Genomic DNA, 22,679 nt, shown 5'->3' with positions numbered 1-22,679 from the left:
TTGGCCCATGCTTGCTTTGGCAGGCCTGATACGGAGCGACGGATAGGCAAGGAGACGATAGGATACGTTCATGTCCTGTCCATATGCTTATATGGATTTGAAGTTTTGAACATTCCGTCTTCTCGCAAGTCATCGAAGTTCGTCTTTCTCTGTCTAGTTTTTGTAGGGTTAACAGGCTCACACGCACCACATACCTCCAGGAGGGTAAGCTCTGCTATATGCCTATATCTCTATATCTATTTATCCTTTTATTTTTATAGACAAACACAAAAGCTTCAGCTCCGGTCCTGATCTCTTATTTTCGGTTTTATTTTTGAGTTTTCTTTGGTTGGATCTGAATCTGATTATTGATTCGAGATTTTTTGAGGATTTCTGCGTTTTGATCCTTTATATCGTGATTAACATATCCATGCCTGTTACCGATTTATTTGTAATAATGGAGAATTTTCAGTTTTTTTGTGCTATGAATGTGAAGTGTGCGTTTCTGTCTATACATGTCATTTTCCTTCAAGGCTTCAACTTTACTTCTTTCGGAATTTACTTTTATGAATCGGATTGGAGCTTGTTCTAATTATGGTAGGTGTTGATTTGATAATTCATTATGTTTTTCTCTTATCCGGATTCCTTGAAAGTCTAAATCACTTTAGCTGTTCAATTGAAAAAGAATTTCTAATGATCTGAACCACTCAGTATTGAACATACCTTTGGCTATTTTTCAGTACTAGTACATTCCATTACAGATTTTGAATGTACTGATTAATATATGCAACTTCCTACCGATTTGTTGTAATTGTCGTAGTGGGATTTTTGTCCCTTCACTGATTTGTTTCAGTATCACCTTTTTTGCGTGAAGTTTTGATAAATATATGCACTTTAAATGGTTTTTGTGTGTTATCAATGTTTATAGATGCGAGACATCATCTGATCATAATGGCATCTGCTGTAATAAACTTTATAAATGCCACTTCGAACTGGATATTGGCTTTGGATGCTCCTTCTGCTCGAGCCGTCGTCTTTGGAGTGCACATAGGAGGTAGGCTCTTAATTCTTCTTTTTCTAACCAATGAAAATTTCTTTTTTTATCATAGGTTTAATTCTTGGAAACAGCCTTTTTCACATTATTTGGAGATAAGGTCTACGTAATCCCGTTTGTTCCCGACCCCGCTCACTGCGGGAGCCTTGTGCATGGCAGTTGTTTACTTCTTATTGTTGATGAACTCAACCCCTATTTATTTGTATTTTGTTGAAGGTCATCTTTTTGTGGAAGTTCTTCTTTTTGTGGTTATCGTTTTCCTGCTTTCGCAGAAAAGTTACAAGCCTCCTAAGCGACCATTGACGAAGAAGGTCCGCATGATAGATATAATGCTTTCATTACTTTGTTAATTTTATGTTTCGGTTGATAGAATTGCATTTTATTTATACATACATGTTTTGAGTGTTTATATACTCACGAAATGAAATGTAATGATGAATAACATTTTACTTCAGCTTGTGTTATGAACCTTCTTCTAAGTGAATGCATACTAAATTGATGATAAAAGAGAATCTGGTTCGTCAAGGAAACTAGGCCTCCATGATGTTTTTTAAAGTAAGCCAAATCTCCTGAGTTCAATAGCAACTTCCCTGACAAGCTTTCTAATGTCTTCAGGAGATTGATGAGCTATGTGAAGACTGGGTTCCAGAATCCCTTATCCCCCCAATTACAGAAGAGATGAAACGTGAACCTCCAGTGTTGGAAAGGTGAAATTATTAGTTTTCTATATGGGATTCCATTTTGTCATACTCAGACCTAAACTTCTGCTGATATATTTTCATCCACTTTAAGTTGTTGAGGAAAACAGCTTCTTGTAGTTGTTATTATGTCTTTCTATCTCCACGGGTCAGTCTCTTTTTTGTGTTGGATACATCTACCTTTTTTTTTTCTATGTACAACGAAGGTTTCCATGGGCAGGTGTAGGGCTGCACATAACCAATGTGCGTTGCCATCATGTCATGGCCCACTAAACTTACCAAATTCCTTTTTAACAGCTTTTGATATGTGTATTTGCATTTGTATATGCTGCATTGTAATATCCCCTTCAGTTTGAGTTACTTTTCATGAATCATCAAACTTTGTACTTCTGTTCTTTAGGGCTGCACCTTCTTGGTGCTCCTTTCAAGTATTCCCTTGTGTATGAATTATTTTTTTACCGTTTACAATATGCTCTCCTAAAAAAAAATGTTACAATTATTGCACTAACTGAAATTTTCTTCCTGCAGTGCTGCTGGACCACATACAATAATCAACAGCAAAGAAGTTGTGAACTTTGCATCTGCAAATTATCTTGGATTGATAGGACATGATAAATTACTTGTGAGAAAGCTTTTTATTTTGTTTTATGATAAATTATTTTGGATTGATAGAGCATTTTTAACAATGTATTACCGCAGGAGTCATGCACCTCTTCATTGGAGAAATATGGTGTTGGTTCTTGTGGTCCTCGTGGGTTTTATGGAACAATAGGTTAGTTTCTAGTTTTAAAGCTTCCAGATTTGGTTTAACATTACTTTCTTTTAGATGGAAAGCATGCATGAACTAACAAGCTTCTTTATTTAGATGTCCACCTTGATTGTGAGGCCCGAATAGCTAAGTTCTTGGGAACTCCTGATTCAATTCTCTATTCTTATGGACTTTCCACCATGTTTAGTGCAATTCCATGCTTCAGTAAGAAGGGAGACATTATTGTGGTGTGAGTATAGCAAACCTTAGCTACTTAATTATTTTTGGAGGGTTGAGGGTTCCATCTATGCATTTCTAAGTAGTCTTATTTGATGCTGGAATATGTTTTTAGCATTTCTGGGCGAGTTTATTGGATGAGGGATGTATTTGTTTCTCTACATGATTTTTGCTTTTGTTCCTCTGAAGGGATGAGGGAGTTCACTGGGGAATACAAAATGGCCTTTATCTATCTAGAAGCACAGTTGTGTATTTCAAGCACAATGACATGGAATCTCTACAGAAGACACTGGAAAAAATCACTGCAGAGAATAACCGCGTTAAGAAAGTTCGACGTTATATCATAGTTGAAGCTGTTTACCAGGTATTTTTTGTCAGTGATTGATTATTAAAAGGCAGACTGTGCCAAAAAGTGTTAGCACATATTTTCAGGAACTCCTCATGAATGTCGTTTGAGCCCTTCAGGTTGACATTTTTGCATGTCAAAACTCTTTCCACTTAGCTGAGAGATATTGGAAGAACTTCATTAGACTTATAGAATAAGAGAGAGAGAGAGAAAGTAGAAAGTAGGAACATAGCAACTAAGTTCAATCTGAAAAATGGCTGTTCTCAAAATATATTTTCTTGCTGGTTTTAAGCTTGATTTCTGAAAAAGATTTCCAGTGACTTATTTTCTTGTGTTGCACAAACACCGGATATTCAGAAAATATATCCCTTTAAGTTCTTAAAGCGAAGCAAACAGGTCCTAACACACTTATTATGACACTACCAAGGTTGAAGATTCATACCTGCCTTCTCTCACTGGATTAGAAGTAAAAAATCTTATTGCCTAAGCAATATTCTTTTTACCCTAAATAATATATACCATGATCATGTTACTTAATTTGCAGCTTATCAAATTTACGCTATGCAAGGGTTATGTTTGTTGTTGCTTCCACTGCTAGCCAAATAAAGCATAGTTGCATACAATTCTCCAGTATCTATTGTACTGCTCTCCAAGTGTGCTTTGCATTTCTAAGACAACAAGGACATTTTTCTTAGTGGGAGATCACTAGTTTGAATGCTTGATGGCTAAATTTGCAGAATTCTGGCCAAATAGCTCCCTTAGACGAGATAATCAAATTGAAGGAGAAATATCGCTTTCGTGTTTTGTTGGATGAGAGCAACTCATTTGGTGTACTTGGCGTGTCTGGAAGAGGTCTCACTGAACACTATGGGGTTCTGGTATGTTTAGCACCTTGTTATTTTTCCAAGTGATCTGCTGAGTTTGCTATTTTCCCAAGTGATCTGCTGAGTTTGTTATTTATGGAAGTGGTGGCGGTGCGCTCTTGCAGATTGAGAAGATAGATATTATAACTGCTGCCATGGGACATGCATTGGCCACAGAAGGAGGATTCTGCACAGGAAGTGCCAGAGTCATTGATCACCAAGTATCGAATTTTTTACGAATTTTTTTTTAAAAATTGTTAAATACTTTTTGCTTTTGTACTTGAACTATTTGTTGAGGGAGAGAATTTTTTAAACTTTCTCGGCATTATATCACAAATATATTATTGAATGATGATGGTGATCTTTTGTCTGTTTCCAAATTATGAGTACTAATGCTCCATTTTTTACCAATTTTGTCAGCGCATTGGCAGTTCTGGATATTGCTTTTCTGCTTCTTTGCCCCCATATCTTGCAAGTGCTGCAATTACAGCTATAGACATCCTGGAGGATAACCCTGCAATGATAAACAAGCTGAAGGAAAATATTGCATTAATTTGGAAAGGTTTGTCTTTTTTTATTGTGCTATTTAGTTGTGCATCGGGCATCGGATCTTTTATGTGAATTGTTTATTCCTTGCTAATGTGGTCGAGAGGTTAATATTTTGCATATACAATACAATAACTCTCCTAGATTGACCACCTATGATTACATTTGTTGTCAGAATTCATTCCTTGTAGATGCTTGCTATAATGCAACCTTCTTTTGTTGGTTATCTGTATCAATAAAATGTTTCTGTTTCACTCAAAAAATGTATTTAGAGAGCAAATAAATACATCTATCTAAGATAGATTCCTAATTTCCCTTCTATTTCTTTTTCAAGGACTTTGGCTGACTTTCTATGGTCTGCAGGTTTGTCTGGGATACAAGGCCTCTGCTTAGCAAGCAATCCAGAATCACCCATTGTTTTCCTCAGACTACAGAAATCCACCGGTACCACAAAAGGCGACTTACATCTTCTTGAAGAGATCTCCAATCGTGTAAGTCATTAGTTCCTCAGCGTTATTTCAATCGTCCTCACAAGCTAATCTTTTTAGACCTATTTCTTCCCTCCTTTTTGTGTCTTAACAATTTCTCCTTGCAGGTATTGAAGGAAGACTCTGTGTATGTGGTGGCTTCGAAAAGGTCAACACTGGATAAATGCCGTCTGCCTGTAGGAATCAGATTATTTGTTTCGCGTGCTCATTCTGAATCTGATCTACTGAAGGCATGTGAATCATTGAAGAGAATATCTGCATTGGTACTTAAGGATCATAATTAATTCCTGCACATCAGATCACGCCATGTGCACTTTGATTAATCATCTCTCTCTATTCTAAGCCCAGAATTCATCGGTTTGACGATTCGTATCACTAGTATATCAAGAGGGCTGTGGATTTTGAGAGTTACCATATAATACTCTCTGTATGTGATTATGTTGAGTTGCACTATTTTTGTGCTACCCTATTGAAGATGCAATGACGACATTTGTAGTTCGATGCAAATAACCTTATATTAGTTTTCATAGCCCCATTTCTCATTGAGACTCTGCACTCTACAGAGCACCTTTTTTTAGCTAATGTTAGCGTAGGGCTATCTCCCTCCCTATTTGTATTAGAGCTTTCGATATTTGGGTAGGCTACTCCACCAGGGTATGGGACCTCTGGATGTATCTGCCCCGTGTAGGCCAACTGTTAAAATAAAAGGAAAAGAGAAAAACCAAGTACACTAATGGATTATTTGCATTGATTTTTTTACATATATTTAGCAAACCGATGGGATCTTAGTGTATTTGGTGAGATATTCCAAAACTTTACAACTACTATACCCAACAACAAAGCCATTTCAGTTTACAAAGTCCAAGTCCAACCTTCCCCAGTGGAAACTACAACATGGAACGAGGTGTTTGATCTTAATTTATAAAATATTTAGTTTTCCCTCGACTTTTTGAGGTGGGGCGTTTTTATCTTAACATCATTATCGTATGTGTTGTTTTCGTAATGCTATTTTATTGGTTGTGTGGATTCATTTGCTTCTTTTTCTTCAAACCTAGGGTTGGTGACGAATTTTTTTTTTTTCTTAGTGTGAAATTAAAGTAAACAATGATTTCTTAGGGAAACCATCTATGTATTCTTATTTTGAATTTATACACATTAACATTATATGGATTGAATTTAAATTATTAAACAACGTAGGTGGGTTATATGTATGAAGATTGAATATAATCATATCCAAAGAATAAAAGAACCATCATGTATCTTAAGGAGAAGAAAATTACAATAAAAACCCTCTTATAGCTTGCTCACTCTTTGGAACCTAATTAATGTATTGACTGACATAATTTAATGAAAATCCTTAATACTTTTCATTCTTATTATACGGGTTCAATGATTCATTGATGTTAAATGCTCTCCAAATTGAAAAATAAAAAAAAAATCAAATTCAACATGAATTTCAATTCTGGACGATTGGATATAAACAAAAAATATTATATATATTTTTCATGTTGAATTAGAAAAAATTCAAAACAAAAAATATGGTTGAATTCGTGAAATCAATTAAAATACAAATATTTTTCTTTTTAGCCTCCATAATGAATTTACAGCGGGGCAGCCCATGCTTTTACATGAAAAACAAATGGCGCAACTTGAGGACCTTTTGGGTATTAAACTAACTTCACGGGTAAGAAACACAGCTATGACAATTGACAAATCAACGAAGGCGTAGTCTGGACTGGACTGGACTGTGTTCAAGTAGAGTAGTTGATTTTGAAGATTGTATTGGAGCAAGTATTATCTCTTTGCAGGGAAACACAACAAGTGTGCTCTGTTTGGCGGTTTCGTTGGGACTCTGTCCATTCGTTACGCTTCCCACGACGTACAATACTTTTTCCATTGGATTTTACGCCGGCTTTCGCCTTCTCTTATCTATTTCTCTTCATCATTGTGTATCTATTTCATATATATTTCACATAAACATATGTGTATGCACTGTTAATATGTTTGTGATCTGCTTTGTTAAGTTTTTGTTTTTTGGTGTTTTAGAGGTTGCAGGGAAATCATGGGATTCTTGAGCACTTTTGTGGGAGTCGTTGGTTTTGGGATTGGAGTTCCACTAGGACTCTTGGTGGGTTTCTTTCTCTTTGTATACTCCCAGCCCAAAGATGTTGAGGTAATATTTTCTCTCAGCTGGGTTATGTAGTTATGGTTTGACTATTTGTTCTGGGAATTCTCTGGAGCATTTTATCAGTTATCAATCTTGGAAAATGATGTGGGTTTCCTTTTTAAATCATTGACAGACTCTATCATCAATTGTTTGTTTTCCGATTGAGAAGGCTTTGGTGCTTCATTTTTCTTGCAGAACTTGTCAGAGTTTTGTTTTCCGTACTTTTGGTTTGGTGCAATACTGCAATGTTCTTGGTGCAAAATAGAAATTTGTAACTGTGTTTGTATTTTCTTTGGCAGGTAGTCTAGATTGTAATCATAGTTGTGTTATAATGCCAAAATTAATAATGCAATATTGATCAAATTATCTGAAACAGACTTTGTTTGAAAGTCGCAATTGACTGCTTCATTCACTGTGGCTATGGTATAACAGGATATTCAACAAATAATGTGATATGAACAGTCTTTTCTTTTTGATGCTTCTGATCTTTTTAGCACTTTCAAACATAGAGATAAAGTTACCAAAAGGGATGGATTCCTAAAGGGTCGTTTGATATTTATGTATTGATTCTGAAACATGAGTTGTCATATTACTTTTGTAGTAATTAAACATGTCTTTATTATACTCCTAATTGGAAATTGTGAAAAGAGCTTGAAAAGCTTGCCTGATTCATGATATAAAACTTTTGCTGTAGGTGCAAGTGTTTAGTATGCTATCCGTATTATAGATGTCTTACACGATGAAAAATGTGCTTATTCCTAGCTAATACCTAGATTATAAATGACAGGATCCAGTTTGTAAGCCACTTACCGAGTTAGACGCCACTGCTTTGCTTGACGTTCTACCTGAGGTTCCATTATGGGTAAAGAGTCCTGATTATGATCGTGTAAGTGCGTACAGGTCTTGTGGCATGTCTTTGAAATCAGGCTTTAGGGTGCAAAATAAACTCATTGATAGACATATGTGATCACAGGTGGACTGGTTAAACAAGTTTGTGTCAGATATTTGGCCATTCCTTGATAAGGTGATCTCACAGCTTGAATTGTGATTGTCTTATAGATTATTTATTAAGTGTAAGTTTGATTTAATTCACAGGCAATTTGTGCTACCATAAGAAACACGGCAGAACCTATGTTTGCGGATTACACTGGAAAGTATATGATCGAAGCAATTGAATTTCAGAAATTAAGTCTAGGAACTCTACATCCCACATTTCAAGGTAAGTTCTGGATATTGAAAAACCATGAAATCACTTAGTCATTGGTGTATCATATATGTACATTTAACAATAGTCGCTCTCTCCTTTTAGGTAATTACGTAGTGGGTGCACATTATAACCTTCATATTATGAACTGGGAAAGCTATATGTCACACGCAGACCTAAAAACAGGACCGACAATAAAACATTCATTAGCTGCTTAAAATGGTTTAGAACATCAGAGAATATGTGCGCTTAGGAATTTCAAATATTAGTTGTTATATATTTAATTGATACTCAAATAAATGGCATAAACTCCATAGGATTAGTTGACAGTGTAGCTATTGATCGGGAGAATGCCGAAGGAGAATTCATATGGTGGATTCTCACTAATTTCTCATAGGGATTCATGCCAGTGATGATAAAACGACTATGATGATGATGATATTTACTTCATGAGTTTCTGAATTGTTTAATAATATAAATCATCCAATGTTGCAGGTATTAAGGTGTATGAGACTAATGAGAAGGAGTTGGTTATGAAACCGGCAATTAGGTGGGCTGGCAATCCCAACATTACTTTGGTTTTAAAATTGAAGTATTTTCGAATTACAGTTCAGGTCAGAAGAGCCCAAAATGCACAATCTTTGGCAGAAGAACATGATTCTTTTTTCCATCATAAATATGTTTTTCTCCTAGAAGACTGATACATCATCCTTTGCAGTTAGTGGATTTGCAAATATTTGTAGCACCTCAGATAACTTTGAAACCTCTGGTTTCAACATTTCCATGTTTTGCAAAAATTGTTGTCTCTTTGATGGAAAAGGTAAGATGACTTCTTATGAAATTGAAAGTTCAATTTGTAGTTTTGTACTTCCAATTGAAGTAAGATATATGAAATTCTCTTATGTGATGATTTTTCTTTGGATCAACAGCCACATGTGGACTTTGGACTGAAAATATTGGGAGGGGATGTTATGTCCATACCAGGCCTCTATCGCTTTGTCCAGGTGCTGCACTTGTAGTACCTTGATGGGTAGGAATTGGGATTTAATTTGTTTATTTGAAAATGGATGTTTAGCGGACTGTATTTTTTAATGTGATATTCCACTGCCTTAAAATCAACTAACTATCAAGTTGTTTTCAGGAAACCATTAAAAAAGAAGTGGCAAGTCTTTACCTCTGGCCTCATACTCTTGAAATTCCTATTCTTGATGCTTCAAAGTAAGTTTCTTTTTGAATGATATAACATGCTTTGGTTAATATTCAGTTGGCTATTATTCACTGATAAATCAACATCTTTTGTCTTTTCTCATTTTGCCAAGTTAAGAATGTGTAATTTGAGCATAATCTTCCTCTTCAAGCTTGGTTTATTTCATCGATTATGCATCTGAATACGCACATGAAGTTGTTGAGAGTATAAGATTTAAATTATTCGGACAGTATTTCTGTCTTCTGAGATTTATCTGGAGTACAAGACCTTGCATAAGATTAATCATTTTATTTAGCACTGGAAAAAAACATTCATATAGTTTCCGTTGAAATAAGTCTACAATATTCCACAGTAGTTATCCTTGCATGAAATTACTTGTCTGAAGTTTGTGGAAATTAAATTTCATCTGAAATCCGCGTGGCCCTTGTGGCTGTAGAATTGTAATGTCAAATAATCAAAACTCATTGTAGATCTAAAGAGCTTTGTCTTATAAGTTCTTCACTGCATTTATTGTTCACAAGCCATTGAAATTATTATAATTATACTGCTTTTATTTGTTGTGATTTTTATTTGCTTATTACAGAGGGGCCATAAAGAAGCCTGTGGGCATCCTGCACGTTAAGGTTGAGCGTGCAATGAAGCTCTTGAAGATGGATTTTCTGGGAACATCCGACCCTTATGTCAAACTCAGCCTAACTGGAGAAAGATTGTCAGCAAGAAAAACCACTATCAAGAAGAACAACTTAAATCCTGAATGGAATGAGAGCTTCAAGCTTATCGTGAAAGACCCCCAGTCTCAAGTTCTTCAGTTACAAGTCTATGACTGGGACAAGGTTACTTCATTATCTTCTGCTTACTTGCCAACAGAATTTAGGAAACTAAAAGGAGCCTGAAATTAAGAATGGATTTTCTGTGTTCCTCTTTTGAATAGGTCAACTTAACCAACTCGTACATTTTGGTCTTAGGCATCTAAACTCTAAAGAAGCCTCATAATTTTCTTCTGATCAATTTTTAGGTCTTACGTTAGACTTTTTGTCATTTGCTTCTCTTCATCAAACATAGATGGGTTGAAAATAAATGTAGTTTGGTCTTTCATGTTAACGTTTATGATAATCTTTTTCAAGCGTTAAATGCTCAGTGATAGGGTTGCACGGATGCAACTTAAAGGTCACATGTTCAATTTTGGAAACATTCCACCCACATTTTATGTGGGGTAAGGTTGCATACATCCTGTCCCCGACCATGTCCACTGGGAGAGCATTGTGCATGATAGTTGTTTACTTGTTTATCTTTTTTACTCAATGCTCATTTCTATTTGACTAAGTAGAAGAATAGTCTCTAGAAGTTACTAGACTTTTCATATGTATTCTCTGGTTAGCATGCATATTTTCTATTACATAATCAGGAGTTGACATGGTCATACAGAAATTTGGTATGTACCTGCTTGTTATATATATAGAAAGTTGCAAAAAAAGTGTGTCTAAAAGTCAGGTATATTATTTTAATTTGAAGGGTATGATCTTGTGTATTAGCTCAGAACATCAAACAAGATTGCTTATGATGTCAGGTGATGATTTGCATTCTTTGTCTATCATTGTTCACAGGTTGGTAGGCATGACAAGTTGGGAATGCAATTAGTGCCCTTGAAACTACTTACTCCTCATGAGACTAAGGAGTTAACTCTTGATTTGCTTAAAAGTACCAATGTGAGTGATCCAAAAGACCAGAAGAAAAGAGGGCAAATTGTGGTGGAGTTGACCTTTGTCCCTTTTAAAGTAGACAACGGTAGCTTTCATGAAATTCTTGAGAGATATGAAAGAAAGCAAAGTGGAATTGACAGTTCATCAGATGATGAGACTCTGAGTGGAGCAGGTCTACTCTCAGTTACAGTTCAAGGAGCAGAAGATGTAGAAGGGGAGCGTCATAACAATCCATACGCTTTAGTACTTTTCAGAGGAGAAAAGAAGAGAACAAAGGTATAGAAGCATAATTTATAGTTTGCTGTAATTGTGTTCTACTGTAAATCTATTAACATCCATGATCCTGTCAAATGTGAACATTGCTAAGAAGGCAATTAATAGAAGTAAACAAAAAAAGTGCTCTTAAAGACATAATTCCTCGCTTAAATCATTTTTTCATCCAAATTACAGGAATAATTTCTACAAATGTAAATTCAGGTATCCTTGAGAACTGAAATGTGACGGTCCTCGTTTGCTAGCCTATTCCTACCCATGAATGAACCGAAGCTTTCCAGTTTCTGAAGTTGAATGTTATTTCCTTCCCATTTGGTCTTCCGTAGAAAGCTGTTGGGTTGAACTAAAATTTTATTAGAACCTGCATTCCAGACCCTTCAACGTGCATTCATCAGCCATTTAATACATGTGATACCAGATATTTAGACTACTGTCATCCAATGTTTTCATGGTATTAATTGTTTGTATGCATTTTGGTTTCTGCAGATGATAAGAAAAACTCGCGACCCACGTTGGAATGAAGAGTTCCAATTCATGCTTGAGGATCCTCCTTTACATGAGAATATCCGTATAGAGGTCATGAGCAAGCGATCAGGCATTAGTTTTCGTTCAAAGGTATCATGATAATATCCTACTTCCGCATTATTTTACCTTTCATGTTCTACACCACCTGAATATTGAGTACATCTTCTCTTTAGGAATCACTCGGATATGTAGAAATCAATCTCACTGATGTTGTGCACAATGGACGTATCAACCAAAAATATCATCTGATAGATTCAAGGAATGGACTGGTACATGTTGAGATAAGATGGACAACCGTCGAGGATCGGGACAACGCTACAGCTTGAGTATTCTCCATTTTCACAAATATACAAATTGATGATACAGCATGTTCTAGTAAAAGGCGCTTCCATACAAATTTCTTTGAGGTACTACTCTTGTACAAAAAAAGTTTCTGTAATATTGTACCTGTTTTGGATTTTCTTTTCCCATTGATGAGGATACATGTTTTTTTACCTACTTATTTATGAAAATGATTGCATCAACTTAGTTCTGCAACTTCTGATAGTCTGTACTTCAACTTGGGCCAGATTTCAGAACATCTAATAGTCCACATGAAATTGTTGGAAAAGAAGAACAAAACTGATTAATTTAAAAAGTATTCAATAGATAAAAGTCCTTTGCACAGTTGAATCATGGAATTGAGAAGGTCAGAAGTGCCAGCTTGAGATCATTTACTTAAAGAGTTAAAGTTACTTGACATCATCAACCACATCCATCTTTTTAAATGACACTTTTCATTGTCTGGTCATATATCATAAACTTGTAAAGCTTTTTTTTTTCTGCTGCCTTGATGATAATTTCCCAACCAATTAGTTCATCTCTTTGTGGCAACCCTACTTTATGTAATAAACCATTTAATCCTATCCATTTGTGCATACTTTTTAAATAAACCTTGTGAAATTTGTTACACTTATTTACTTGAGGATTATGTTATGTGCGTGCATGTACCTACTGCTGTTAATTAACCACAGATTAGGAACAGATTAACGAAAGAGACTTTCAGGTAATCAATATGAAACATGTTGACCCCACTTCATACATGGATTAGGTTTGACTTTCTTGATGATAAGAACATGTGAGTATGTATCATGATTATTAAGGAAAGTCATGGGCTAGTTGATCATCTTTTCCTTTGCTGGACTACACATCATGTTAGTGAAGTCTCATATCTTTTGGTAATGTGGAAGTAAACCCAAATCACATGGAAGATCCCATAACCTCCATGTATTAGTTGAGACTTGGGTCGAGACTTAATGAAAGGATAACGCAGTGTGGCATTTGCATACGCTTAGTTGAGCAAGGGTTCATTATGCAAATTGCGATAATGGAAACGTCTATGAGACTTGAACTCACAACATCTCTTTTACGCTAAAAATTACCACAATAAGTTCACCATCTCAATCAACGGAAGTCTATATTAATTAAATGTAAGACACATAGGGAGACCTACAACCTACACGCTTAATTTTTCAAGTCCTGACAGGCATCCAAACGTACATCCAAAAACCCACTTGCATTCTATATACCTTTTTTTTTTATAAGACAGTCTCTCAACTGGTACTAGCTAGCTAGGTTTCGAAATCCTAGTATTCTGTCTTGCTAAATGTTGCATTACCTATATAACTATAGATATATAGAGAGAATCAAGGAATCTGTGTAAGAGTGTCAATTCCAAGTCCAAGGCATTCCCCACTAACCTTAATCACCAGTTCACCACAACCCAAGTGGGAGACACCATAAGATAAGGGAGATGTTGCCTTTGCACTAATGCAGATCTTCATAGTGGACGGATATATATATATATATATATGGAGAGATTATTTTTAGGAAATGTAATTGTAATCTCTAAGTTACACACTTGAAACTCTATTATTGTACCACATATTTGTTTGTTGACTTGCTCTAGAAATTCTGGCAATTTTAAAGGTGTTTAAAGGGAATCCAATCCCCCTCCCCCAACAAAGTACAATTTTTATGAGAGGATTCTTTGTTAATGGATCTCCACGAACCGTATATACCCACATATATATGTGCATGTATATATGTATATTTAAGAGAGAGAGAGAGAGAAGTGTGGTCTCAAAAGGATAGGCGAAATGAAAAAGGAGTCATTGTCTTGGTTCTTTGTTGATGATGTTTAGTGGGGGGAGAGGAATATGCAACTTTTTGCAATTCAATAATAAAAGATAGACAAAATTTTCTTTTAAAAGGCTGTCTTTTGAGGGTTTGTGTAATAAACTTTCATGGGAGTAGGGAAAACTCCATTACTCGTGATGTGCATGGATAGTGCACTCTCAACTACATCATTTTTTGATTCCCCAATAGTAGTAGTATGTAACCAAATTAACCTTTGAATGTTGAGACATAATATGATAATATTCTCCACTCAAAAAGCTAAATACACATACATTATATACACCCAGATATATATATATATATATATTCTCTAAATAATGTAGATGTTGACTTCTACTGGTCATCTAAGAATGATTGTCAATGGTCCATTACTTTTTTTTTTGAAGCTTATAAATTTTAAAATATACTGTGCTAAACGGGTCCAATAACAAATGATGTTAGATAAATCACGTATATTTTGACATAATTAGTGGTAATATACACACTGAAAAAGGAACACATGAGATAAAATGATTGTATTTCTAGTAATTATAACAAAGTTGAACACATCATTTTAGGTTGAAAGTTCAACACTATTCCAAACCTAATGGATGGAATGCACTAACTTTATATTCTTTCCCTAATTTTCTCGTGAAATGTATTCAAAACAAAAATGTAGTGTTTTTTTTTCCTGATTTTTCTGGACTCAAATATCGTAAAGCGATGATTTAGAAAAATAAAATCGTGCGGGCTTAATGTATCTATAATGAATCAATAATTTTAAAATGGATAATATTGTGTGCTAGAATTTCTAACATAATTTCGAAGTAATGTCTCAATCCAATTGAACGAGTCTCTACCTGTCCATTTGTTGGGTATGTTGTAACCTAATCCATAAGTGCGAGAGAATAGTTTATAAGCAACGTCCATCTCTTATCACATTAAAAACACATTTTTTTGGTTCAAATACTAATGAGAACGGTTCATGAAAAACAAATTCGTGCGAGAATTTCAACAATTGGCTAAAATAATCTAATGCTTTTAAATTCCACATAAATTTGCAAGTACTCGATTATTAGAGAAAAGAAGAAGAAGATGGGAGTGGTGGGAACTATGCATCCAAACCCATGATGATGAAAGATATGGAAAAATGTCAACAGGGTTGGCATGGGTGCAATGATGTGCACGTGTGTGGGGATATACTCATCATCTCATGTGAAAAAAATAATGAATTATTAAACATCATTGCAAAAAAAAAATTCCACTATTTTGAGTCATGCCCATTAGCCCAAATCATCATCACAACACATATGTAATGAGACTATTAAAGATTATGATATATTAATGATCCCACTAACATCAATTATGATTATAATATTAGTCAAACAAGGATAGATTTGACAAGCATGCACAATCAAATACACAAATGGTGTCATCCATTCATTCTAGTAAATAAATATTAAAAATAGTTGAAATGGCCTCGTGGAGGTATCCACCAACCACACTAGGCCAACTTTCAAAATTAGTGTGTCAATTAGTGCAAAATGTTGACAAACCTAATGTATAATCTTCAACCTAATGTTAAAAATGTATATGGGTTTGTGTTATTATAGACTTTCCTATAATAAAAATAAGAATATAATATAATAAATGCAAAAGGGTTGTAGACAAATAAGATTAATTAGACAAAAAAAAAAGAACATGTACCAAATAATTAATGTTTTGTTGTATGATTTCTTCAATCACACGCGGCTTAACCCCAAAACTTAGTCTAATGCTTCTCCACCACATTGTTTATGGCACACTTTTGTTGACATTTAAAAGAATGTTCTTCCACTTTATTAAATATTGATCTTGTTAGCACGCATTTAACCAAAAACATGAAGGATAGAAACGAGATTATTTTAAATTAAAAAAACAAAAAGATAAAATTTTAAGGACATAAAATATGATTTAGACAAATCAAATGATAATAACATGTCTTCCAAGTCTAGTTGCATTCGGACATGATATTTAGTTCATCAAGTCATGAACTTTGTATTAGCATATTTTGGTAAAATACACATGGTGTGAAGTAGCCATCCATGTATCATGAATATAATATTTGTTCTGACCTATCCAATAATACCCAAAATGGACAATATCTATATCTATATACACATAGGGTGCGTTTGGTATGAGGGTAAAAATTTAGAGGTATAATTTGTTACTCATGTAAATGTTACAAGGGTAATAACAATTATGGAGAATAAGTGTTACCCTTGTTTGGTAAAGAATGATAAAATTTACCCAAGTATTCATTACTCTTGTTTGTTACGACTATACATTACTGGTGTAATACCATTACCCTTGTTTGTTATTATTGTAATGAACAAAACTAGAAAAAGTGAGATTATGTTTTTTATTGTTACGACTATCATGTACCAAAATTTTAAAAATATAGATACATATGCATATATATATACACATAGCCAGACATATATATATATATATATATATATATATATAACAATCGTTAACAATTTCAACAAAATAATTTGATAACAGTCAAATCCATGACAAAGACGTAACACAAGAGTAGGGGTCACCATTTGACCCGCGGGCCTAGGTCTGAGCCCGGCCTTGCCAAACCCCTTGGGCGGGCATGGACTCCATTTTTTGGGTTAGCCCAACCCGAATCCCGACACCTCGGGCCAATTTTGGCCCAGCCCGAGCCCAACCCAACCCAAGCCCGATATCATTTATATATATATATATATATATATATATATATATATATATATATAATATAATATGCATATATTTATATTTATATTTATATTTATATAAAATATGTATGTATATATATATAATACACACACATACACAGACAGTGCATCTGTGTATATGTATTATGTATATATGTATGTGTATATATAATACATAGACAGTGCATATGTATATATATATGTGTCTGTGTATATGTATATATGTGTATATGTATGTGTATTATATATATATGTGTGTGTGTAATACATAGACAGTGCATATATATATATATATATGTAAGTGCATTATATTATATATATAGATATATGTAAGTGTATTATATATATATATAATACATAGACAGTGCATATGTATATATATGTATACACAGACAGTGCATATGTGTGTGTATATATGTGTGTGCATAAGTGTGTATATATATATATATGTGTATATATGTGTGTGCATAAGTGTATATGTATATATATATATATATATATATATATAACTTATGGGTTTTTAAAATTTTTTATTTAAACAGGTAATAGATTGGAGTAAAACTTCTCATTACTTTTTATTACCCAGGTCCCCCACCAGTAAACTTTATTACAGGAGTAAAAGTTATACTGACATAACAAACACAAGTAAACTTAAAATTTAATTACCCTTGTAACTATTACACCCCATTACCCTGGTACCAAACGCACCAATAATGTAACTACAAGTGAATGTAAATAAAGGGGAAGCAAGAGTCAAATGAACAGATACTTGGGAAGCAAGAGTCAAATGAACAGATACTTGGGTTGGTAAAAGGGTCAATGAGGAGAATAATTTGCAATAATGAAGGAAAACAATAAAAGCACGCAATTAGCTTTATTTCTTACTTTCTATTTTTATGAAATTAATTTTTTTGTTTGGAACAATAATGATATGATATGTTTTGTTTCTTTTACCAATTCTCAAAAGTCTCAATAAAAACCCACACACAGATTAAGGTCAAGACTCCCCATCTATCTCTCTCTCTCTCTTCAATGGCGGCCATGGATTACAATAAGAAGAAGGCAAGTCTTACTCTTTGTATTACCACAATTACTCTCAAATCTCTGAAACCCATTTTCTCTTGGCGACAAAGTCACAACCTTTGACATTTCTCTACGTCTACTCCTCTGTAAAAACCCGAGAAAACTCTTACCTCCATTGCTGCTTGTCTTGGTTTTCGTGTTCCATAACTTTTCTTAAAGACCCATTACCTCTATCTCTTTCTACTCTCCCATTCCAAGACTTCCCCTTAAACAAAAACAAAAGCAGCTTAATTCCAAGAAAAGCACTTCGAGATCTGGTTTTTTCTTGGTCTTGCTTCGGCCTTGTAGATTTTATAGGAATTTGGAGCAATCTCTCTTTGAGTTTGGTTTTTGGGTTTCTTGAGACTAGTCTTTTGGAGAAGAAGAAATAATGGGGAGTAAATGGAGAAAAGCAAAGCTTGCTTTGGGTAGAAATCTTTGTGTTTACGTTCCGACAACTTTAGAGGACTCAGCACCGCCTGACTCGACTGAGAGATTATCTGATGCTGCTCTGCTTTCTCAGGTGGCGAATTGTGATATGCGGCTCTCAACACCGATGACACCAACACCCTCTTCTCAGGGGTTAAGGTTGCCCAAAAGTTTGAGCAACAAATCCTCCAAGGTTTGTTTTCAGTCATTTCATGAGTTTGCTACTTCTGGGTTTCAAAGGTTTCACTTTGTGACTTTGTTTGCTCTTGTTGTTTTTGATGGGTTTCGTTTTCCAATGGAGTTGGTATTTAGGCTCTGTTTGTTTCCTTTTTCACTCTCTTCGTCTTTGATGGGTTTTGACTCTTTGAGCTTCGTTGCTTGAAAATGGTGGGAGAATAGCTGCAATGGAGTTATGGGTATCTGATTTTTGTGCTTTTCTGGTTTTCACTTTGGATTTGAGTCTTATTGGTATGTCATGTGTTGATTGTTTAAAAATTGACTGGGATGATGAAGTTGCTTCAATAATTGGATCTTTTCTGTTTAGTGATCAATAATTGGATTTTTGTGCTTAACTTGGGTCCCAATGAGGCCAATAATAGTAATAATCAAATAGGAAGTCAATTTTCATTTGCTAGGCATCCAATTAAGGAAGAGGGACTTAGTTTTGAAGCATTAATTTGATCACTCAGCTTTAAATTTCTCAGTTTTTCTATTATTGATTTGAAATTTTGCAAAATCAATTTGGACCTCTGTTTTATGGATTTGAGGATTTCTTTTCTCATGCTTCTGGTGAAATGGGTAGAATTACTTGCTGCTTATATAATTTTTTTATGTTAAACATATGGTTTTCTTTATGAATAATGTGGTTTGCTGTTATCTTAAATTAAGTTGTATTTAAAATAAGAGGTAGTTCATTCCATCTGTTTTCACCTAGTTGGGCTTGTGAGTAAATGCATGGTTCACTTTTAGGACCACTGTCAATTCCCTCATTAGTATAAGAAGACTACAGGTTTTACTTTCCTTTTCCTCTTTCACTTGGAAAGAAGAAAGGCAGCTTTAATGTGACCTTGTTTGTTTGCTGTTTGATTACAAGCTTTCTAGCAAGGAAATTCATCAAACAAGTAAAGGAAAAGCTAGAAAAAGAACATCTTAAAGCAATGCATGTTTTCCCTTCCTTTGATAGATGGGCTTTGCAGTTGCCTCCTCCTGTGTCTACACGTCTCATATTCATTAGTACTGCCGAATAGTTTGCTTGGAAACATTTCAGAAGTGACTATTGGTTTTTCTAGCTTACTTCCTAGTTTACCCAATCCATAAAAAAAAAAAGTTGAACTTCTTCCATGCACAATGCTCCCGCAGTGGCGGGATCGAGGGTAGACAGGATGTACTTAAACCTTACCCTAGGATGTTTCAAAGAATTGAACTTGCAACCTCTATGTTGCAACTTGCACCCTATAACTCTACCATTGCCCCTCTTGTTTACCTACTCTATGTTACCTAAAATGCTTACCCTCTTTTCTTCTCTCTTTTTTGTTAACTTTTCTCCTCTCCTGCTCTGTGTAGGACCATACTAGTTCGTCGTTGCTAACTTGCTTTGTTTTAATTATTGATGCCTGCCTAGGATGAACTCACACAGTAAATGGTACTTATTGTTATTGGAGTAAAATGAGGTGCTAAGAATGGATCAGTAGTAATTTTTAAAAAAGGTAGCGATCGGTATACAATTTGTCTCCAGCAGTTTTTTGACATTGGCATGATTCATGAAAGCTCAGTGTTTGTGATATGGTCAAAAGCTTGTGATCGGATCATTATTTATTTATGTTTTTTATTTGTTGCTCCTCATCCTGAATCTTGTCGTACTGTCCTTTCCATTTTGATAAATCTTATCATGTGTTTAAGATTTTTTGTTCGCGTTTATTCTCTATATGCAGCAAACGTGCTCAATATGCTTGACCAAGATAAAACAAGGAGGCGGCCATGCACTTTTCACTGCTGAGTGCTCGCATTGCTTCCACTTTCACTGCATTGTTTCAAGTGTGAAACACGGCAACCATGTTTGCCCCATCTGCAGAGCGAAATGGAAAGAAATTCCCTTGCAAGCTTCTGGTTGGGATCCTCCATTGGGTTGGCCTCAAAATAATGCTTTGATGACACTCCGCCGTCCTCCTCGTCGAGATCTGAATCGCCGGCATATTGTTCCACTCCTTCATGCTCCTGAGCCGGGTGTATTTGATGATGATGAATTATTGGGCATTCAACCAACATCCGCTGAGATAGGCCCTTGCAACGGAAGTTCTGCTGATAGCAAATCCAGTAAAACAGTAGAGATTAAGACATTTCCAGAAGTATCCACTGTTCCGCGATCCAAATCTTATGATAACTTTACTGTTTTAGTTCATCTTAAAGCTGCTGATACAGTTTCGAGAACAAATCCCAGCAGAAACCTGGTTAACTTGGCACAGCTCTCACAAACTCCTCGTGCTCCAATTGACTTAGTTACAGTTCTTGACATCAGTGGCAGTATGGCGGGCACAAAGCTTGCATTGCTAAAACGAGCAATGGGGTTTGTAATACAGAGCCTTGGCTCCAATGACAGGCTTGCAGTTATTGCGTTCTCATCCACAGCACGTCGTCTCTTCCCCCTCCGTCGGATGACTGAGACGGGCAGACAGCAAGCACTTCAAGCTGTTAATTCATTGGTTGCTAATGGTGGGACTAACATCGCGGAAGCCCTCAGAAAGGGTGCAAAAGTAATAGAAGACCGAAGGGAAAAGAATCCTGTTGCAAGTATAATTCTGCTTTCTGATGGGCAGGATACTTATACTGTCTGTGGTTCTGGGGGCAACCAAACCCAACCAAACTACCGGTTGCTTCTTCCTTCGTCTATTCATGGTGGTGAAAATGCAGGATTCCAGGTCCCGGTACATGCTTTTGGCTTTGGTGCAGATCATGATGCTTCATCTATGCATTCAATATCTGAGATCTCTGGGGGGACCTTTTCTTTTATTGAAACTGAAGTTGTGATCCAGGATGCATTTGCACAATGCATTGGAGGTCTTCTGAGTGTTGTGGTGCGGGAGCTGCAAGTAGGAGTTCACTGTATTCTCCCTAATGTTCACGTTGGTTCACTAAAAGCCGGAAGTTATCCAAGCCGGGTGATGGCTGATGGGCGTGCAGGATTTGTTGATGTTGGAGATTTGTATGCGGATGAAGAAAGGGATTTTCTGTTTTCTGTTAACGTACCAGCAGAGTCTTCTCAAAATGAAACCTCATTGCTAAAGGTGAGATGTATTTACAAGGACGCCTTAACCAAAGAAATGGTTACGGTGGAAAGTGAAGAAGTCAGGATTGCAAGGCCTGAAGTAGCCAGAGAAGCAGTTATATCTATTGAAGTGGACAGACAGCAAAACAGGCTCCAAGCTGCTGAGGCTATGGCACAAGCCAGATCTGCTGCTGAACAGGGAGATCTAGCTGGTGCAGTTTCTATCCTTGAAAATTTTCGGCAGTTGTTGTCACAGACCGTGTCAGCTAAATCCCACGATCGCCTCTGCATTGCATTGGATGCCGAGCTCAAGGAGATGCAAGAGAGGATGGCAAGCAGGCATGTATATGAGGCCTCTGGGAGGGCGTATATTCTTTCAGGACTGAGCTCACATTCCTGGCAAAGAGCAACAGCAAGAGGAGACTCTGTTGATAGTTCAAGTCTTGTTCAGGCTTATCAAACCCCGTCTATGGCTGAGATGCTTACTCGATCTCAATCCATGTTTCTCGGGAGTCCCTCAGCTCAGAGGCTAGTCCAACCATTACTGTCATTCGGATCACAACCGAAGCCAAGGTAATTGCAGCTGTTGGTGTTATCTTGAATCAGCTATTCCAGTACCCTTTTTTTCTCTTTATTTTTCAGATTTTTATTGGAGGGGGGTGAACGTTGGATTAGATAAAGGAAGGGTTTTGAAGCTGTTATTATGCTCGTCATATAATGTGTAAATGAAAAAAAAAAATTAAGGGTGAGAGACTATATTTGGGTAGGGGAAAAGGAACACTAGGTAGGGTTTACAACATTTTGTTTTCCTTTTTGGTGCTGTTGGGATGGTGTACATAAGGAGAGATGGTTTTTCTCATTGGGATAACTGGGTATAAGTTTGTGATTGTGAAATGGTTGGGTTTACTCTTTTCCTAATGTATATTTCATATGCTCTGAATTCTTTTCACACTATTTACTCTCTCTCCCCCACCCCCCCCCCCCCTT

The 22,679-nt window shown here is 35.7% G+C and overlaps 3 protein-coding genes across 6 annotated transcripts; all 3 read left to right on the top strand.

Moving 5' to 3' along the window:
• Positions 1-46: 46 nt before the first annotated feature.
• On the top strand, positions 47-5,501 carry LOC120006666 (long chain base biosynthesis protein 1-like). 2 transcript variants are annotated; one of them, XM_038856795.1, is made up of 13 exons: positions 47-204; positions 908-1,033; positions 1,250-1,344; positions 1,649-1,740; positions 2,260-2,353; positions 2,431-2,503; positions 2,597-2,729; positions 2,906-3,080; positions 3,800-3,940; positions 4,051-4,146; positions 4,346-4,487; positions 4,835-4,962; positions 5,067-5,501. In XM_038856795.1, the coding sequence occupies exons 2-13, from the start codon at positions 931-933 to the stop codon at positions 5,241-5,243; spliced, it is 1,449 nt and encodes a 482-aa protein (XP_038712723.1). In that variant the 5' UTR covers positions 47-204; positions 908-930; the 3' UTR covers positions 5,244-5,501. The 2 variants fall into 2 exon arrangements, with proteins under 2 accessions (XP_038712723.1, XP_038712724.1); XM_038856796.1 differs by lacking the exons at positions 47-204; positions 1,250-1,344.
• Positions 5,502-6,652: 1,151 nt separating this feature from the next.
• Positions 6,653-12,581, top strand: LOC120006286 (synaptotagmin-3). Of its 3 annotated transcripts, XM_038856275.1 has the most exons (13): positions 6,653-6,838; positions 7,006-7,132; positions 7,914-8,012; positions 8,100-8,150; positions 8,222-8,345; positions 8,826-8,944; positions 9,049-9,150; positions 9,260-9,334; positions 9,472-9,548; positions 10,121-10,370; positions 11,142-11,513; positions 11,997-12,125; positions 12,209-12,581. In XM_038856275.1, the coding sequence occupies exons 2-13, from the start codon at positions 7,022-7,024 to the stop codon at positions 12,359-12,361; spliced, it is 1,662 nt and encodes a 553-aa protein (XP_038712203.1). In that variant the 5' UTR covers positions 6,653-6,838; positions 7,006-7,021; the 3' UTR covers positions 12,362-12,581. The 3 variants fall into 3 exon arrangements, with proteins under 3 accessions (XP_038712203.1, XP_038712201.1, XP_038712204.1); XM_038856273.1 differs by having other exon boundaries at positions 6,653-7,132; XM_038856276.1 differs by lacking the exons at positions 6,653-6,838; positions 7,006-7,132; positions 7,914-8,012; positions 8,100-8,150; positions 8,222-8,345 and having other exon boundaries at positions 8,841-8,880.
• Positions 12,582-17,917: 5,336 nt separating this feature from the next.
• Positions 17,918-22,610, top strand: LOC120005379 (E3 ubiquitin-protein ligase WAV3-like). The gene is made up of 2 exons (XM_038854988.1): positions 17,918-18,623; positions 20,362-22,610. The coding sequence occupies exons 1-2, from the start codon at positions 18,393-18,395 to the stop codon at positions 22,267-22,269; spliced, it is 2,139 nt and encodes a 712-aa protein (XP_038710916.1). The 5' UTR covers positions 17,918-18,392; the 3' UTR covers positions 22,270-22,610.
• The last annotated feature ends 69 nt before the right edge of the window (positions 22,611-22,679 follow it).

The sequence above is a fragment of the Tripterygium wilfordii genome, chromosome 9 (assembly GCF_013401445.1).
Source record: "Tripterygium wilfordii isolate XIE 37 chromosome 9, ASM1340144v1, whole genome shotgun sequence".
Classification (NCBI taxonomy): domain Eukaryota; kingdom Viridiplantae; phylum Streptophyta; class Magnoliopsida; order Celastrales; family Celastraceae; genus Tripterygium; species Tripterygium wilfordii.
Note: the sequence above shows the minus strand (reverse complement) of the source record. Positions and strands in the feature narration are given on the sequence as shown.

Bases quoted from the DNA above. Each gene is read 5' to 3' on its own strand.
- LOC120006286 (XM_038856275.1), top strand. From the start codon at position 7,022: ATGGGATTCTTGAGCACTTTTGTGGGAGTCGTTGGTTTTGGGATTGGA. The intron at 8,013-8,099 runs GTAAGTGCGTAC...ATGTGATCACAG, and splicing joins AGAGTCCTGATTATGATCGT to GTGGACTGGTTAAACAAGTT. The intron at 12,126-12,208 runs GTATCATGATAA...TCTTCTCTTTAG, and splicing joins GCATTAGTTTTCGTTCAAAG to GAATCACTCGGATATGTAGA.
- LOC120006666 (XM_038856795.1), top strand. From the start codon at position 931: ATGGCATCTGCTGTAATAAACTTTATAAATGCCACTTCGAACTGGATA. The intron at 2,354-2,430 runs GTGAGAAAGCTT...GTATTACCGCAG, and splicing joins TAGGACATGATAAATTACTT to GAGTCATGCACCTCTTCATT. The intron at 4,488-4,834 runs GTTTGTCTTTTT...TATGGTCTGCAG, and splicing joins TATTGCATTAATTTGGAAAG to GTTTGTCTGGGATACAAGGC.
- LOC120005379 (XM_038854988.1), top strand. From the start codon at position 18,393: ATGGGGAGTAAATGGAGAAAAGCAAAGCTTGCTTTGGGTAGAAATCTT. The intron at 18,624-20,361 runs GTTTGTTTTCAG...CTCTATATGCAG, and splicing joins TGAGCAACAAATCCTCCAAG to CAAACGTGCTCAATATGCTT.